The sequence below is a fragment of the Triturus cristatus genome, chromosome 6 (assembly GCF_964204655.1).
Source record: "Triturus cristatus chromosome 6, aTriCri1.1, whole genome shotgun sequence".
NCBI lineage: Eukaryota > Metazoa > Chordata > Amphibia > Caudata > Salamandridae > Triturus > Triturus cristatus.
In genome coordinates, this window is record NC_140589.1 from 253,405,716 (window position 1) to 253,425,659 (window position 19,944).

The 19,944-nt window shown below is 43.0% G+C and overlaps 2 protein-coding genes across 2 annotated transcripts; one reads left to right on the forward strand and one right to left on the reverse strand.

Moving 5' to 3' along the window:
* Window positions 1-6,798: 6,798 nt before the first annotated feature.
* On the forward strand, window positions 6,799-8,106 carry LOC146816725 (uncharacterized protein F54H12.2-like). The gene has a single exon (XM_085609554.1). The coding sequence runs from the start codon at window positions 6,799-6,801 to the stop codon at window positions 8,104-8,106; it is 1,308 nt and encodes a 435-aa protein (XP_085465680.1).
* A 6,517-nt stretch (window positions 8,107-14,623) lies between these two features.
* LOC146816726 (uncharacterized protein F54H12.2-like) lies at window positions 14,624-15,931 on the reverse strand. The gene has a single exon (XM_085609555.1). It carries the CDS (start codon window positions 15,929-15,931, stop codon window positions 14,624-14,626), a length of 1,308 nt encoding a protein of 435 aa, XP_085465681.1.
* Between the last annotated feature and the right edge of the window lie 4,013 nt (window positions 15,932-19,944).

Below are 19,944 nucleotides of genomic sequence, written 5' to 3' on the forward strand. Positions count from 1 at the left end.
GAGGAGATAACTTAATTAGATCTCCACTAACTTCTCCGAATGCCTTAATGGCAGCCCATTGGCTTGCATAGTTGTAGGAGCTAGATCTTTGAGGAACTCCTCTCTCAGGAATTGTAAATTCTGGTAAGAGTCCCCAATCAGTGGTTCTACAGTAAACAAATTAGATTAACATCAGTCAGGGAAAGAATTCCAGTGCTTTCTGTATGCAGATAGAGTGGATTTCTTCTTAGACAATAGAAGATTGCTTGCATATTGTTAGACCTGACATGCTTTTGGTTGTGTTTCCCTAAATGTTGTGCTTTTTCCTCAGGGGTTTTGCTGATTCTCTTTTAGTGGTCTTAGGGCTTTGGGCACTTTACCACTGTAAATGCAGCACAGATGTTCATGCACCCTTTCTACACATAATAGGAAGTGGTGCTTACCTGATGCTTTTAAACATGCCTTAAGCCTGCTAATGCAGGCCTGAGGGTCCACACTTGCACCTATGAGGTTTTTAAACATGTGTCAAGGCTGCCATTGCAGGCCTGTGTGTGTGCAGTTGCACTTATGCCCAGGTTGGCCTTTCTAAACCACTGGCCGATCCTGAGGGACCCTTTCACTACAACTAGGGCACCCCTGGGGTAAATCTTAAGGGGTGAAGTAAGTGGTATGTGAAAGGCAGGGCAGATACACCTGTGTGTTCCTTGCCCAGGTAGTGCAGAATACCCATGTGTGTTTTCACTACCTATGAGGTTTGCTCTTCCCATAGGTTAACGTGGGAGAATGGTTCAAAATACTTCAAGCTGCAATAGTGGCTTACAGTGGAGCAGCCTCATAATGTTTCCTATCATTGGATTCACAATAACAAACCCTCTCCTGTGGTAAAGAGAGATTTGTCATTAACAGCTTAGAAATGCCACTTCTAGAAAATGGGCATTTATCTGCTCTAAAACTCTGTGTGTGCCTTTTAGTTTGACTCCAGTCAACACTGGAGGCTGGGGAGCACACCTGTGCATTCCCCAGAGACAACTATAAACATTGGGCAGGAAAATGGAATGACAGGCCTCTGCCATTTGAGGGCTTGGATGGATAGATTGGAGGAAGAAGCTTTGAGACTTGGCCTCTGGGAAGCCAGATCATGGCCCCACTAAAGATTAAGATCAGCATTCCAAAGCCCCATGGCAGATATGACTGAAATTTAAAAGAAAGAATGAAAGAGGTGGTATGCACACCGTTTTTTCACGCATTGTAATCCATTTCATGTAATCCGTGTTTAACAAACTTTGCGAATTGCGTGCGGAACTGGGCTGTGCTTAGCCTTGAATGCAGTTTAACAAATACAAACATGTGGGGAGCGTGTGATACACGCTCCACTCCCAGACGCACTGCATTTAATGGATACCAGATCCAACTTTTGTTTAACCATTAATCCTTGCTCAAAATTCATCCAATAGTGTTCATAAATGTTTGCCAAAGTTTCTTCATCTCACTTGTCCAATCCACATATATAACGTGCTGTATTTTGGAAACTTCTCATATTAACGCGCGTCCATCCGGACTTCTTCGGAAAATACGATCCAAATACACTGAGTAGTTCAGAGCAGCATTCCTTTATTTAGAACCCAATGCATTTCGGGCTTATATCAAGCCCTTCGTCAGGGGTAACTGTAAATTGACAATTGCAAATAATGCGTTATTGTTTGATAGTACCAACATCTAATGCTATAACATCTTGTGCATATATCATTTTGTGCTCAAACAGTATGTAATTATTCAATGATTATTAAATGACAATAATTTAAATAAAATCACAATAAAACAAACCCCATGTATGAAATCTTCAAGACCCTGTTGCTCATATTCATCACTTACCCAGAAACGTAATTAGGAGCGAACTCAATTCAAGGAAGGTAACTTTAAAATGAACCATGTAACATCCCACTTTCCCTCTCATATCAACCTGTGAAAGTTTCCCTTAAACGGCATTACTTATTACATCATCTTGCACCCGTCGATGAAATCACATTCTCTGCCCCTCCTCAATTCAACTATTCTAGCTTTACTTAAATCACATATGTAAACTGACACTATTTCTCCTCATAACTACCCCTTTCATGTCTCTCTCCTGACGGGTGCGAAAGACGCATTTATATACTCTTGCCTTCTCTTATTTTCCTAAACTTTGTGTTACATACAACCCATTAAATCATCCAGTATCCGGGCATACCTGCTTGCTCAATCATATCTTTCCCCGCGCTGCATGCGCTACAGGCAGTTGTTTGTCCTCCATGTGAAAACCTCACTTTTAAACCGTTCATGCTCCACTCCCCTTCCACGTGAACGTGGAAGGGGAGTGAGTCCCTTGGTAATAGATGAGCAGACGCTGCAGGAGGGCCCTAAAGAGGAGAGCTCCCAAGTCATAGGTTATCACGAGGATCTGTGTCGGAGGATGGCCCTTCTCAGCCTTGAGGATAGGCCGCAGCTGATATTACCTATTAAGGTGTCAACAAGCGGCAGCGAAACTTTGTGTAAAGAAGCAGGGGATGAAAATAGTTTCACAGACATGGAAGATTCAGCAGAAACTATAACCCCACCTCACTACCAGGTGTATGAAGATATGAGATCTCTGGAGGAGGAAGCAGATTGGGGGGCTATCGGCGACCAGCAAGCTGCGGTGAACCCTGGCGGTCGTGAGGCGATGGACCTTGACATCTCTCAAGATTTCAGAGCAGCAGCGGAGCAGCGTGAAAATGTAGAGGTTCGTATCTTAAAAGTGGACACTTTAAGCAGAAGTGATGCTGGGCCTGGTTAACTAATAGCCTTTTCTTTCTTTTTTGAATTGTAGGAAGCTCATGAGTCAATGGACTTTAACACTTCGCATGATTCCAGAGCAACAGTGGAGGCCCCTGCAGATGTGGAGGTTAGTATTATCTTAATGTAGACCGTTTAAGCATATGTGATGCTAGGTCTTGTCAACTAATAGCATTTTTTCTTTTCTTTCTTTTTTGAACTGCAGAAAGCAGCAGAAAAATGCGATGAGGTTGAGGAGACTCCCGGGGCTGCTAAGACCTTCATTATGAACTGCTTGTGTTGTTCAAAACAGATTGAAAGCTCCACCAGTCAGAACAATGAACTCTGTAAGGACTATAAAAAGGCATTGGAATCTGTAGCTCTTGAAAAGGAGACCCCGTGTGTAACATGCGCTGATAGAGAACATGTTAAAGGTTTTGCAGCTAGTGTTGTGTACGCCTGTCTGAAGCGGGACTTTTATTCTCGCTGTTATGGGCATAAAATTAAGGATCCACAACAGACGGCTCATGACTGTCTATACCCCTCCTACACCGCTGAAACTGCTCACTATATATGTCACCTGAAAGACCCTCGTAGGTTATATAAACTGTTAAAGTCAGTGTATCAGCTATCTGGTGAAGAAAATGTCAGGCCCGCTATGGTGAGGGTCTTGTCGCAGGCACCACTCAGAGAAATTCAAAACGCGTATCACATTCGTGCAAAACTTTCCAACATGAGGGCACAATGCCCGACTACTATTAGAAAGGGGGCAGAACGATCTATAGAAAAGCATGTTGCTGATGTTTATTATAAAAGTAGAAAGCAGGTGGGTTGTATGGACCCCCGAAAAAATGTTTTAAAAGTAAAATAAATTGTCAACGCATATTAGCTTGTTGCTACAAAGAGCCTGGGGAATTAATGTGTGAATGTATGGGATGCCCACAAACACTGTTGTTATAAATGACTGTTTGACTGTTTACTGCTTATTTTAGGACATGGAACAGGAGCTGGAGACCACCAATGTTTCGGAGTCAGCGCCCCGCTACTTGTGTATCGCTAAAGTATTATACGATTTGGTTAAAGAAAGAATAGTTGAATTACAGCCGGCAGATTTGTGCTTTCCAAAAATGGTCCGACTGCTAGAGGCTCAATGGCATGGCAGCCCGAGATGCTTATGCGGATGCGGTGCTAGTATGTGGATCACTGCGCAGGAGGCATTCTGGAACACGTACATATACTATAGGCGTGGCTTAATACTACCCCGGATGTACAGCTTAAATTTAGCCTTTGAACTTCTAACAGAGGATTATTTTAGAAACAATGGGTTCCGGATGTGCAATCGCGAATTGTATGAACTATTGACAGCCGCCAGTATCCTAGCCGTACAGAGTTATTGGAGGGGTGATGGGGCAAGCCTATACAGTGCTATTGACTATGTATCTTTAAAAATATCAAGATATGTGACTTTACGCAGACATTCGAGACAAGCAACCAATTCTATATGTATGCATCTTGATTCGTTTGTATAACCCCTTTTAATGCTATTATTACTGACAGTGTAAACTTAGGAATTATGATTTTTTTGTTATTTTATTTACTTATAATAAAGTGTTTATACACAAAACAAGCGTCTTTCATTTTGTCGTTCAGAAGTGTTAACATGTCGGGGGCTTTGTTAAAGAAGCTTTATTACGATACAAAGGATGTAGCGAGCTTTGGTAGCGGCGAAGCGCTGCTTAGAAGGGCTAAAGCTGAAAATGAGTCGTTAAGCAGAACCTTGGTGAAGGCATGGTTATCCGGTGAAGAAGCGTATTCACTTCACAAGCCAGCGCGGAGACGCTTTAAGAGGAGACCCACTATTGTTAATGCGCAATTAGATTATCAATGGCAGGCTGACATAATAAGCCTTCAAGATCTGGCAAAGCATAATAACGGAGCCCGTTACATCTTAACAGTTATAGATGTACTGTCTAAATACGCCTTTGCAGAAGCTCTAAATGATAAAAGTGGAGCAAGCGTCACCGGGGCCTTTAAAGTGATCTTCAGGAAGGGCCGAACCCCTCAAAAACTGCAGACAGACGCCGGAAAAGAATTTTTAAACAAAACTTTCCAGAAATTATTAAAGCAGTATGGGGTACAACATTTTGTAACGCATACGGAGGTAAAAGCAGCTGTTATAGAGCGATTTAACAGAACATTAAAATCTAAGATGTGGAGATACTTCACGGCATACAACACCTATCGATACCTACCCATGCTACAAGATTTTTTAGCTGTTTATAATGCCAGCTATCATAGAACTATCAGGATGGCTCCTGTAGAGGTAACGCCGGACAATTCTCTATCCGTATGGCGGAAGGTATACGGCCCTTACTTCGAAGCCAGAGTAAAGAACCCTGTTTTTAAAAAGGGTGATCATGTCAGGGTTTCAAAATTGAAAGGGGCCTTTACGAAAGGTTATCAGCAGACCTTCAGCGACGAGATATTCATAGTTAATAGTGTTGAGCTTAAAGAAGATGTGTACATTTACAGGCTGAGGGACTACTCTGGTGAACCTGTGACTGGTGTTTTTTACAGTGAAGAGTGACAAAAGATCCCTGTGGATGTAGACAGGATTTACAGGGTTGAAAAGATTCTAGAGTGGAAAGGCCGGGGGGCAAAAAAACAAGCCTTTGTTAAATGGCGGGGGTGGCCGGAGAAATTTAACAGTTGGGTGCCCGCCAACTCACTGCACGACGTGTGAGGACGCTAGCTCTAAAAAGAAGAAAGCAATATGGAGACGGCGTCCTTTTATATTACATTACCTTCTAATGCATCGATGGGTATGTTCCCTGATAATAAGATATCAAATTACACTGTCAAACTGGCTAAACCTGTGGATTTGAAAGGGGATTGGGAAGTCGCCCTAACCGAAATCCAATACCCCCGCACATGGAATACGTTTAAGAGGTCAGAATCTAAATTCAGTATAAAGAAGTCTCAAACCGAGCCTCTATGCATCACAGGTATTCCCCACGGATACTACCCTATGGTCAATGCGGTGGTGGATGCCATTAACAAGACGATATCAGGCATAGATGGCTTTTCCGACGTTCAATTGGTGTTAGATAGCGTCAGAAGGAAGGTTTTTATTAAAGCACCCAGCCAGGATGCATAGTTTATCGCCAGGGGAAAGTTGAGCAGGGTTTTAGGAACCGTCCAGCATATAAAAAGCAAACAGGAGTTAGATCTGACATGTCCGGATATTGATGGGGGTTTTTACACACTCTATGTGTATACGGATATAATAGAGCAACAGAGAGTAGGAGATAGTTATGCTCCGTTGTTGAGATGGGTTCAAGTGAAGGGCGAAAACAACACAATAGCTAATATTCAGTATATTAAGCCCGACTATGTAACAATTTCTAAAAGTCATTTTGACACTATAACCATCATGGTCTTTGATGACCAGTCTGAACCAGTGTCCTTTAAATATGGGAAAGTTATTGTCAAGCTTCATTTCAGGCCACGCCGCGGAGGTGACTATTAAGAGCTCATCATGGTAGCCATGAAAGCCTATGGCAACCCATCTATGTATAGAGAGTATTACAAGCACCAGGCGGGATATGGGGGGCCCCCCTACTTTCAAGGAGCACCTGTTATGTACGGGGCTGGTCTTGGAGGTTTTTTCCGTAGTTTGTTCAGAAGGGCGATGCCTTTTTTGAGAAAAGGCTATGAAATTGCAAAGCCGCATGTAAAGACAGCTGCCCAGAATATTGCCCAAGATGTGGTGGGTTCGGTGAAGTCGGCAGTCGTTGAGCGTATGAACAGACAGCCACAAGAAGGGTCAGGACTGTTGTACAAGCCTCGCCTTAGTATTAAAAGGAAGCGACGGTCTTCGCAGCGCCGGGGGCCCCCGGTTCCCTATAAAAAAAGGAAGCGTACTTCAAAAAGAGCTCACAAAAGAAGATCCCCAAGACGGAAGAGAGCTACGAAGAAGAGAACAGCATCCACAGTTAACATTTTCTAAAAGACTTGTCACCCTAAAACATGGCTTTTGTACACTGCGCCTCTGGTGAATGCGCTAAGTCGGAGTTAGATTTGTTTTCTCTAAAGCCCACCCAGACTAGTATTGAAAACTGTTTTTTCATAGAGGTATCGCCATTAGCCGCCCTGACACCCCTGGCCCCGATAGAGTTTTACGTATCGGGGTCCACGGATATGTATTTAGATCTCAACAATACTCTGCTACATTTGGTGTGCAAAATTGTAAAAGCGGATGGATCCGCTATTGCTGCAACCGCTAAAGTGGCCACCATTGCCTACCCCATCGCTACCCTGTTTAATCAGGTGGACATTACCCTGGGCGATAGACTCATCACGCAGAATGACAACATGTACGCCTACAGGGCTTACATGGAGAGTATCCTGAACTACAGCAGCGACGTTTTGGACACACAGCTTTCAGCTGGGCTTTTCTACAAAGACACTTATGCGGAGTTTGAAAACACTGCTCTAGACGGACCTAATACAGGTTTTGTAAAAAGAGCGGGCTTTGCGGCCGGAAGTAGAGAGTTTGATCTCCTGGGGCGAATACATTCAGACCTCTTCTTCCAGGATAAACTAATCGTTAATGGCATCGACCTCAAGATCAAACTCAACCGTAACAAAGATGCCTTTTGCCTCATTACAGGGGATGCCGAACAGTATAAGCTGCTCATACAATCGGCTACCCTGTATGTAAAGAGAGTGAATGTGTCACCATCGGTCAGATTGGCTCACGCTGAAGCTCTACAACTGTCCAATGCTAAATATGCCATTGAAAGAGTCTCTATGAAAGTCTACAGCATCCCGGTAGGCACCCGATTAACACAGCAGCAAAATCTGTTCCTGGGGCAGCTACCAAAACTTGTTATTATAGGGTTTGTTGACAATACAGCTTTTAGCGGAGTACACGCATCCAACCCTTTTAATTTCAAGCACTACGGTATCAACTACGCTGCCCTAGTTCACGAGGGAGCTGTCATACCTGCAAAGCCCTACACACCCAATTTTGGATCTGGAAATTTTATTAGAGAATATCTCGGCTTGGTGTCTATAACAGGGAAACACCTGCGTGATTCGGGGGTCGGCGTATCACGCGAAGGATATGGTGCCGGCTATACGTTGTTTGCCTTTGATCTGACCCCCGACATGGAAGATGGGGACCATTACAGCCTGGTTAAAAATGGAAATCTAAAAGCTGAAATCCGCTTTAGCGCAGCCCTAACGACGAATGTGAACATGGTTGTATTTGCTGTATTTGACAGTGTGATACAAGTTAATCACGCCCGACAGGTTCTGTTTGATTATCTTTAAAAATCAATAAATGAAATCTTTAACACCGATCCTCATCACGAGCCGGGAACACACTGGGCCGCTATGTTTTTGGACATTGACAGGGTCACTGTGTTTGACAGCCTCGCAGAGTTTCCGGAGCACAGCATCTATACCAGACCCATATTCAAGTTTTAAAAAAAAGTGGCTTCTAGAGTTGAATATAACAAACTGCAGATACAAGATTCTCTATCTATGACGTGTGGGGAACACTGTATATATTTTATCTGTAAAATGTCGCAGGGTCTGAATTTTAGAAATTTTTTAAAATTATATTCAAATGATCGTGTAAACAATGACAGGCTTGTCACTCGTTTTATGAAAGAAGGCTTGAAACCCAATCCCACCACAGTTACAACCCAGTATGATTTTTGTCAAAAGTGTAAAGCTTTATAATGCTCATGTTTAAAATAAAAAAATAAAAGCCTATATTTAACAACAGCGCCGACTCCATGTTTTTCATTCTGCGATAAGAAAAAAAGCCAAGAGAGTGTTGAAAAGTTATAAATGTTTATTACATGTATTTCAAAATATTCAAAGAATAACACGCGTAGAAGCTATCATCCAACTAATAAAGAAACACATAGTGAAAACTGTAAGGTAAACACATTTTGTACAACCTTTTTATATAAACAAAGTATACAAATATGCAGTAACATGACATTTTAATAGGGGAGCCAACCCTTCATTTTAAATAGAGACTTTGTAGCTTCCAGAGGCACATCTTTAGGGTTACTCGAAGTGGCTAGCTGCGTAAAGAAAGGTGAAGGGGGTGATTTTGAAGGGGTGTGAAAAGCAGATGATAGCGGTGGGGATTCGACACCCTCCTTCCTGGGGTGCTTCAGAAGTTCAAGCTGCTGACGAAGTCCGATGCTACCTACAAGCGACGATGGAATGTTGAGTTCGGCAGCAGCGCTTAGAAACTGCTCCCAACCTCTAGGAGCCGTCTGTCGTGAGAGCGTCTTGGGATGCGTGAAACTTTTGATCAGATCGTACATGTGTGACCCAGCAACTGGTTGACCTTTGTAGATGAACTCCCCTCGGTCATTCCAAGCTGTCAGGTCTTTAGAATCGGCCATTTTACTTAATAGCATCAGCGCTGCCCCTTTATACCTCTGACTTATATTATGTAACAGACTCTCAACAAAAGCGTCAGGGGGTGTGTGTTGCTGCGCTTGCGCTGTGGCTCCTTGTGGTGTTGCAGCGGTTATCGGAGGCTGCTCCTCAGCGGCTGTATATAAAATAAGTTTGTTTTTCTCACCCTGCATTTGCTTGTAATATTGCAAGAAATTTTGAAGAGCTTGGGAGTAAAGCCCCGCTTTAGCTTCAGGCTTTAAGTCGGTGCGGTTCAAAATAGCTTTAATTTCAGCATCCAGGCGGAGCGTTTCAGATCTCCTGATGTCCCATGTATCATTGGTAGTAGGTGCCAGCTGTTCAAGCTGATGCTGGGGTACTAGATACATTTTCTGGGCGTAATCCATCAGGTCCGTGACAGGAGGCTTGTAATTAAAGGTATAGCTATACCCAGCAGTGAGCCTATAAATCCGCCCGACTGTTTTACCAACTTTTTCTTAGAAGTAAGGGAGACCCTTTTATTACTAAGCTTCTTGATGAGTTGACGCTTCTTCTTCAACACCCTGTACTGGTTCGCTGAAATAGGAACGTTACCTTTTAGGGTATTTAGAGCAATTTCTGAAATGGCACCAACTAAGTCGTCTGAGGCAGCACACAGTATGGCTTTTCTCTGCGGGGGACTGGCTGTAATCAACATTTTTAGGAGAGCCATATTACGGCGTAAACGAGCAGACATGTTTAATACCGTATGGCATGAAGCTTAGAGGGTAAATGGGTTTCGGGTGTTTTAGCGAATCTTTTTATAACCTTTGGGTCTTGGTTTAGGAGTGTAGGCAACCTGTAGCTCCGGTGGGAAAATGTCACCCCTCAGTCGATAGTCCTCCAGAGTACGAGGCTTTAAGTCTACCAGCAAGTAACCGTGGGGCTTAGTGGTCGCATCGTTAAAGGCTTCCATAAAAAACTGGGTGTTCCCAGGATACATTTGTTTAGCTATAATGGCTATCTGTTGTTTATCCCGAGGGTTTTTAAATAAAACTAGGTAGGAGGCGTTGAGAGCGATAGACCTGCTGCTCTTACCCTTGTAAAACAAGTTCTGGACGATGTAACATATACTCAGATTACGATGGTGCGAATATTGAGTAAAAGCTCGCTCTATCTCAGGATGGTCCCCTCCTTCCCGCATAAGATCATCTACAATTATCATATTCACACGGTCCTTGGGTAATAATTCATCGTCATTAAGGCTACTAGGTATCCCTTCTATAAATCGAATATGAGGGAACTGGTACGCTAGGTCATTATAAAAATCTTGCCAGCAGGAATAAAGCCATATAATATTGTTAGGCATTTGGGATAAAACACTTGGTGCGCGCCACGCCTTATTCGGGGGTCGTACAAATGCAATACAACTGTACCGAACTGTGGGGCCGGGTGAGAAAATACACTACTATGATTTCACAAGCCTGTATCCCTTTGTCAATAAAGTGAAGTTGTACCCCGAAGGGCACCCAACGATTATATACAGGGACTTTAAATCTCTAGACACATACTATGGATTAGTTAAGTGTGAAATTTATCCGCCCCGGGGTCTTTACTTTCCAGTGTTACCCTACAGAGTCGATGGTAAGCTCATGTTTCCCCTTTGTCGAACCTGCGCTGAAAGTAAGGAGGCCGCCTTATGCATACACAGTGAAGCACAAAGGATGTTGCGGGGTACCTGGTGCAGCATAGAGGTTCAAGAGGCTCTAAAAAAAGGATACCGGATGGGTAAAATATTGGAGATTTGGCACTTTGAAAGGACAACAACCCACCTTTTTTCCGAGTATATTAATTTATTTCTCAGAGACAAACAGGAGGCATCGGGCTTTCCAGAATGGTGCAGTGATGAAGCCTCAAAACAACACTACATTGATGAGTACTATGCTCATGAGGGTATAAACCTGAGGCCTGATTTTATAGAAGTCAACCCCGCAAAGCGTCAGTTGGCAAAATTATGCCTTAACTCCTTATGGGGAAAATTTGCGCAACGCACAAACTTGTCAAACACAACCATCGTCACAGATCCTGACGACTTGTTTAATTACCTTTTTGCACCCGATTATGACGTTTCCGGCTGTGAGTTTATTAATGACGATACTGCTATGCTGAGTTGGAAACATGCTAAAGAGTACCCCACAACATGTAACAATATAAACATTTTTATAGCCTGTTTTACAACTGCACATGCTCGTCTGGAGCTTTACAAGTTGCTAGATAAGCTGCAGGAGAGGTGCCTGTATCACGACACAGACTCTGTTATATTTGTAAGCAAAGTAGGGGACGTGGACCCTCCTCTAGGAGATTATTTGGGGGATTTAACTAGCGAACTAGAACCTGATGAGCACATCGTCGAGTTCGCTTCAACTGGACCCAAAACGTACAGCTACAAAACGTCTAACAATAAAGTCTGTATGAAAGTTAAAGGTATAACACTAAATGTTAAGAATACCTTAAAAATAAATTTTGACAGTTTGAAGAATCTAGTGACCCAGTATGCCGCAAAGACCGATCATTCCTGTGACGGAACAATTGTTGTAAATCAGCCTTCTATAGTGAGGACCAAAAAAAGATGGGAGATCACGACACAGCCTTTGCATAAAACCTTGAGAGTAGTGTTCGATAAAAGGGTCTTAATGTCCGACTACAAAACTATCCCTTACGGTTATTAAAGATGCATTACTGCGGAGAACGTCTAACAGCATGGATACCAGATTGCAGCACCCCTTTTCATGCGTTATAGCTGGGCCCTCCAATTCTGGGAAAAGCTATTTTATAAAAAAACTATTAGAAAATGCACCAAGTGTTTTATCCCAAATGCCTAACAATATTATATGGCTTTATTCCTGCTGGCAAGATTTTTATAATGACCTAGCGTACCAGTTCCCTCATATTCGATTTATAGAAGGGATATCTAGTAGCCTTAATGACGATGAATTATTACCCAAGGACCGTGTGAATATGATAATTGTAGATGATCTTATGCGGGAAGGAGGGGACCATCCTGAGATAGAGCGAGCTTTTACTCAATATTCGCACCATCGTAATCTGAGTATATGTTACATCGTCCAGAACTTGTTTTACAAGGGTAAGAGCAGCAGGTCTATCGCTCTCAACGCCTCCTACCTAGTTTTGTTTAAAAACCCTCGGGATAAACAACAGATAGCCATTATAGCTAAACAAATGTATCCTGGGAACACCCAGTTTTTTATGGAAGCCTTTAACGATGCGACCACTAAGCCCCACGGTTACTTGCTGGTAGACTTAAAGCCTCGTACTCTGGAGGACTATCGACTGAGGGGTGACATTTTCCCACCGGAGCTACAGGTTGCCTACACTCCTAAACCAAGACCCAAAGGTTATAAAAAGATTCGCTAAAACACCCGAAACCCATTTACCCTCTAAGCTTCATGCCATACGGTATTAAACATGTCTGCTCGTTTACGCCGTAATATGGCTCTCCTAAAAATGTTGATTACAGCCAGTCCCCCGCAGAGAAAAGCCATACTGTGTGCTGCCTCAGACGACTTAGTTGGTGCCATTTCAGAAATTGCTCTAAATACCCTAAAAGGTAACGTTCCTATTTCAGCGAACCAGTACAGGGTGTTGAAGAAGAAGCGTCAACTCATCAAGAAGCTTAGTAATAAAAGGGTCTCCCTTACTTCTAAGAAAAAGTTGGTAAAACAGTCGGGCGGATTTATAGGCTCACTGCTGGGTATAGCTATACCTTTAATTACAAGCCTCCTGTCACGGACCTGATGGATTACGCCCAGAAAATGTATCTAGTACCCCAGCATCAGCTTGAACAGCTGGCACCTACTACCAATGATACATGGGACATCAGGAGATCTGAAACGCTCCGCCTGGATGCTGAAATTAAAGCTATTTTGAACCGCACCGACTTAAAGCCTGAAGCTAAAGCGGGGCTTTACTCCCAAGCTCTTCAAAATTTCTTGCAATATTACAAGCAAATGCAGGGTGAGAAAAACAAACTTACTTTATATACAGCCGCTGAGGAGCAGCCTCCGATAACCGCTGCAACACCACAAGGAGCCACAGCGCAAGCGCAGCAACACACACCCCCTGACGCTTTTGTTGAGAGTCTGTTACATAATATAAGTCAGAGGTATAAAGGGGCAGCGCTGATGCTATTAAGTAAAATGGCCGATTCTAAAGACCTGACAGCTTGGAATGACCGAGGGGAGTTCATCTACAAAGGTCAACCAGTTGCTGGGTCACACATGTACGATCTGATCAAAAGTTTCACGCATCCCAAGACGCTCTCACGACAGACGGCTCCTAGAGGTTGGGAGCAGTTTCTAAGCGCTGCTGCCGAACTCAACATTCCATCGTCGCTTGTAGGTAGCATCGGACTTCGTCAGCAGCTTGAACTTCTGAAGCACCCCAGGAAGGAGGGTGTCGAATCCCCACCGCTATCATCTGCTTTTCACACCCCTTCAAAATCACCCCCTTCACCTTTCTTTACGCAGCTAGCCACTTCGAGTAACCCTAAAGATGTGCCTCTGGAAGCTACAAAGTCTCTATTTAAAATGAAGGGTTGGCTCCCCTATTAAAATGTCATGTTACTGCATATTTGTATACTTTGTTTATATAAAAAGGTTGTACAAAATGTGTTTACCTTACAGTCTTCACTATGTGTTTCTTTGTTAGTTGGATGATAGCTTCTACGCGTGTTATTCTTTGAATATTTTGAAATACATGTAATAAACATTTATAACTTTTCAACACTCTCTTGGCTTTTTTTCTTATCGCAGAATGAAAAACATGGAGTCGGCGCTGTTGTTAAATATAGGCTTTTATTTTTTTATTTTAAACATGAGCATTATAAAGCTTTACACTTTTGACAAAAATCATACTGGGTTGTAACTGTGGTGGGATTGGGTTTCAAGCCTTCTTTCATAAAACGAGTAACAAGCCTGTCATTGTTTACACGATCATTTGAATATAATTTTAAAAAATTTCTAAAATTCAGACCCTGCGACATTTTACAGATAAAATATATACAGTGTTCCCCACACGTCATAGATAGAGAATCTTGTATCTGCAGTTTGTTATATTCAACTCTAGAAGCCACTTTTTAAAAAAACTTGAATATGGGTCTGGTATAGATGCTGTGCTCCGGAAACTCTGCGAGGCTGTCAAACACAGTGACCCTGTCAATGTCCAAAAACATAGCGGCCCAGTGTGTTCCCGGCTCGTGATGAGGATCGGTGTTAAAGACCAAAGATCGAGGTCTTTCATAACTTATTTCAGTCGGCAGGCCATCACTTGGATAAACATCTAGAAAGTATTTTTTAGCGTCTTTATGGTGGCTTAAGAAGTCTCGTATGTGACTAGTGTCCATTTTATATATTTCATTTATTGATTTTTAAAGATAATCAAACAGAACCTGTCGGGCGTGATTAACTTGTATCACACTGTCAAATACAGCAAATACAACCATGTTCACATTCGTCGTTAGGGCTGCGCTAAAGCGGATTTCAGCTTTTAGATTTCCATTTTTAACCAGGCTGTAATGGTCCCCATCTTCCATGTCGGGGGTCAGATCAAAGGCAAACAACGTATAGCCGGCACCATATCCTTCGCGTGATACGACGACCCCCGAATCACGCAGGTGTTTCCCTGTTATAGACACCAAGCCGAGATATTCTCTAATAAAATTTCCAGATCCAAAATTGGGTGTGTAGGGCTTTGCAGGTATGACAGCTCCCTCGTGAACTAGGGCAGCGTAGTTGATACCGTAGTGCTTGAAATTAAAAGGGTTGGATGCGTGTACTCCGCTAAAAGCTGTATTGTCAACAAACCCTATAATAACAAGTTTTGGTAGCTGCCCCAGGAACAGATTTTGCTGCTGTGTTAATCGGGTGCCTACCGGGATGCTGTAGACTTTCATAGAGACTCTTTCAATGGCATATTTAGCATTGGACAGTTGTAGAGCTTCAGCGTGAGCCAATCTGACCGACGGTGACACATTCACTCTCTTTACATACAGGGTAGCCGATTGTATGAGCAGCTTATACTGTTCGGCATCCCCTGTAATGAGGCAAAAGGCATCTTTGTTACGGTTGAGTTTGATCTTGAGGTCGATGCCATTAACGATTAGTTTATCCTGGAAGAAGAGGTCTGAATGTATTCGCCCCAGGAGATCAAACTCTCTACTTCCGGCCGCAAAGCCCGCTCTTTTTACAAAACCTGTATTAGGTCCGTCTAGAGCAGTGTTTTCAAACTCCGCATAAGTGTCTTTGTAGAAAAGCCCAGCTGAAAGCTGTGTGTCCAAAACGTCGCTGCTGTAGTTCAGGATACTCTCCATGTAAGCCCTGTAGGCGTACATGTTGTCATTCTGCGTGATGAGTCTATCGCCCAGGGTAATGTCCACCTGATTAAACAGGGTAGCGATGGGGTAGGCAATGGTGGCCACTTTAGCGGTTGCAGCAATAGCGGATCCATCCGCTTTTACAATTTTGCACACCAAATGTAGCAGAGTATTGTTGAGATCTAAATACATATCCGTGGACCCCGATACGTAAAACTCTATCGGGGCCAGGGGTGTCAGGGCGGCTAATGGCGATACCTCCATGAAAAAACAGTTTTCAATACTAGTCTGGGTGGGCTTTAGAGAAAACAAATCTAACTCCGACTTAGCGCATTCACCAGAGGCGCAGTGTACAAAAGCCATGTTTTAGGGTGACAAGTCTTTTAGAAAATGTTAACTGTAGATGCTGTTCTCTTCTTCGTAGCTCTCTTCCGTCTTGGGGATCTTCTTTTGTGAGCTCTTTTTGAAGTACGCTTCCTTTTTTTATAGGGAACCGGGGGCCCCCGGCGCTGCGAAGACCGTCGCTTCCTTTTAATACTAAGGCGAGGCTTGTACAACAGTCCTGACCCTTCTTGTGGCTGTCTGTTCATACGCTCAACGACTGCCGACTTCACCGAACCCACCACATCTTGGGCAATATTCTGGGCAGCTGTCTTTACATGCGGCTTTGCAATTTCATAGCCTTTTCTCAAAAAAGGCATCGCCCTTCTGAACAAACTACGGAAAAAACCTCCAAGACCAGCCCCGTACATAACAGGTGCTCCTTGAAAGTAGGGGGGCCCCCCATATCCCGCCTGGTGCTTGTAATACTCTCTATACTTAGATGGGTTGCCATAGGCTTTCATGGCTACCATGATGAGCTCTTAATAGTCACCTCCGCGGCGTGGCCTGAAATGAAGCTTGACAATAACTTTCCCATATTTAAAGGACACTGGTTCAGACTGGTCATCAAAGACCATGATGGTTATAGTGTCAAAATGACTTTTAGAAAATGTTACATAGTCGGGCTTAATATACTGAATATTAGCTATTGTGTTGTTTTCGCCCTTCACTTGAACCCATCTCAACAACGGAGCATAACTATCTCCTACTCTCTGTTGCTCTATTATATCCGTATACACATAGAGTGTGTAAAAACCCCCATCAATATCCGGACATGTCAGATCTAACTCCTGTTTGCTTTTTATATGCTGGACGGTTCCTAAAACCCTGCTCAACTTTCCCCTGGCGATAAACTGTGCATCCTGGCTGGGTGCTTTAATAAAAACCTTCCTTCTGACGCTATCTAACACCAATTGAACGTCGGAAAAGCCATCTATGCCTGATATCGTCTTGTTAATGGCATCCACCACCGCATTGACCGTAGGGTAGTATCCGTGGGGAATACCTGTGATGCATAGAGGCTCGGTTTGAGACTTCTTTATACTGAATTTAGATTCTGACCTCTTAAACGTATTCCATGTGCGGGGGTATTGGATTTCGGTTAGGGCGACTTCCCAATCCCCTTTCAAATCCACAGGTTTAGCCAGTTTGACAGTGTAATTTGATATCTTATTATCAGGGAACATACCCATCGATGCATTAGAAGGTAATGTAATATAAAAGGACGCCGTCTCCATATTGCTTTCTTCTTTTTAGAGCTAGCGTCCTCACACGTCGTGCAGTGAGTTGGCGGGCACCCAACTGTTAAATTTCTCCGGCCACCCCCGCCATTTAACAAAGGCTTGTTTTTTTGCCCCCCGGCCTTTCCACTCTAGAATCTTTTCAACCCTGTAAATCCTGTCTACATCCACAGGGATCTTTTGTAACTCTTCACTGTAAAAAACACCAGTCACAGGTTCACCACAGTAGTCCCTCAGCCTGTAAATGTACACATCTTCTTTAAGCTCAACACTATTAACTATGAATATCTCGTCGCTGAAGGTCTGCTGATAACCTTTCGTAAAGGCCCCTTTCAATTTTGAAACCCTGACATGATCACCCTTTTTAAAAACAGGGTTCTTTACTCTGGCTTCGAAGTAAGGGCCGTATACCTTCCGCCATACGGATAGAGAATTGTCCGGCGTTACCTCTACAGGAGCCATCCTGATAGTTCTATGATAGCTGGCATTATAAACAGCTAAAAAATCTTGTAGCACGGGTAGGTATCGATAGGTGTTGTATGCCGTGAAGTATCTCCACATCTTAGATTTTAATGTTCTGTTAAAGCGCTCTATAACAGCTGCTTTTACCTCCGTATGCGTTACAAAATGTTGTACCCCATACTGCTTTAATAATTTCTGGAAAGTTTTGTTTAAAAATTCTTTTCCGGCGTTTGTCTGCAGTTTTTGAGGGGTTCGGCCCTTCCTGAAGATCACTTTAAAGGCCCCGGTGACGCTTGCTCCACTTTTATCATTTAGAGCTTCTGCAAAGGCGTATTTAGACAGTACATCTATAACTGTTAAGATGTAACGGGCTCCGTTATTATGCTTTGCCAGATCTTGAAGGCTTATTATGTCAGCCTGCCATTGATAATCTAATTGCGCATTAACAATAGTGGGTCTCCTCTTAAAGCGTCTCCGCGCTGGCTTGTGAAGTGAATACGCTTCTTCACCGGATAACCATGCCTTCACCAAGGTTCTGCTTAACGACTCATTTTCAGCTTTAGCCCTTCTAAGCAGCGCTTCGCCGCTACCGAAGCTCGCTACATCCTTTGTATCGTAATAAAGCTTCTTTAACAAAGCCCCCGACATGTTAACACTTCTGAACGACAAAATGAAAGACGCTTGTTTTGTGTATAAACACTTTATTATAAGTAAATAAAATAACAAAAAAATCATAATTCCTAAGTTTACACTGTCAGTAATAATAGCATTAAAAGGGGTTATACAAACGAATCAAGATGCATACATATAGAATTGGTTGCTTGTCTCGAATGTCTGCGTAAAGTCACATATCTTGAAATTTTTAAAGATACATAGTCAATAGCACTGTATAGGCTTGCCCCATCACCCCTCCAATAACTCTGTACGGCTAGGATACTGGCGGCTGTCAATAGTTCATACAATTCGCGATTGCACATCCGGAACCCATTGTTTCTAAAATAATCCTCTGTTAGAAGTTCAAAGGCTAAATTTAAGCTGTACATCCGGGGTAGTATTAAGCCACGCCTATAGTATATGTACGTGTTCCAGAATGCCTCCTGCGCAGTCATCCACATACTAGCACCGCATCCGCATAAGCATCTAGGGCTGCCATGCCATTGAGCCTCTAGCAGTCGGACCATTTTTGGAAAGCACAAATCTGCCGGCTGTAATTCAACTATTCTTTCTTTAACCAAATCGTATAATACTTTAGCGATACACAAGTAGCGGGGCGCTGACTCCGAAACATTGGTGGTCTCCAGCTCCTGTTCCATGTCCTAAAATAAGCAGTAAACAGTCAAACAGTCATTTATAACAACAGTGTTTGTGGGCATCCCATACATTCACACATTAATTCCCCAGGCTCTTTGTAGCAACAAGCTAATATGCGTTGACAATTTATTTTACTTTTAAAACATTTTTTCGGGGGTCCATACAACCCACCTGCTTTCTACTTTTATAATAAACATCAGCAACATGCTTTTCTATAGATTGTTCTGCCCCCTTTCTAATAGTAGTCGGGCATTGTGCCCTCATGTTGGAAAGTTTTGCACGAATGTGATACGCGTTTTGAATTTCTCTGAGTGCCTGCGACAAGACCCTCACCATAGCGGGCCTGACATTTTCTTCACCAGATAGCTGATACACTGACTTTAACAGTTTATATAACCTACGAGGGTCTATCAGGTGACATATATAGCGAGCAGTTTCAGCGGTGTAGGAGGGGTATAGACAGTCATGAGCCGTCTGTTGTGGATCCTTAATTTTATGCCCATAACAGCGAGAATAAAAGTCCCGCTTCAGACAGGCGTACACAACACTAGCTGCAAAACCTTTAACATGTTCTCTATCAGCGCATGTTACACACGGGGTCTCCTTTTCAAGAGCTACAGATTCCAATGCCTTTTTATAGTCCTTACAGAGTTCATTGTTCTGACTGGTGGAGCTTTCAATCTGTTTTGAACAACACAAGCAGTTCATAATGAAGGTCTTAGCAGCCCCGGGAGTCTCCTCAACCTCATCGCATTTTTCTGCTGCTTTCTGCAGTTCAAAAAAGAAAGAAAAAAGGCTATTAGTTGACAAGACCTAGCATCACATATGCTTAAACGGTCTACATTAAGATAATACTAACCTCCACATCTGCAGGGGCCTCCACTGTTGCTCTGGAATCATGCGAAGTGTTAAAGTCCATTGACTCATGAGCTTCCTACAATTCAAAAAAGAAAGAAAAGGATATTAGTTAACCAGGCCCAG

Bases quoted from the DNA above. Each gene is read 5' to 3' on its own strand.
- LOC146816726 (XM_085609555.1), bottom strand. From the start codon at position 15,931: ATGGCTTTTGTACACTGCGCCTCTGGTGAATGCGCTAAGTCGGAGTTA.
- LOC146816725 (XM_085609554.1), top strand. From the start codon at position 6,799: ATGGCTTTTGTACACTGCGCCTCTGGTGAATGCGCTAAGTCGGAGTTA.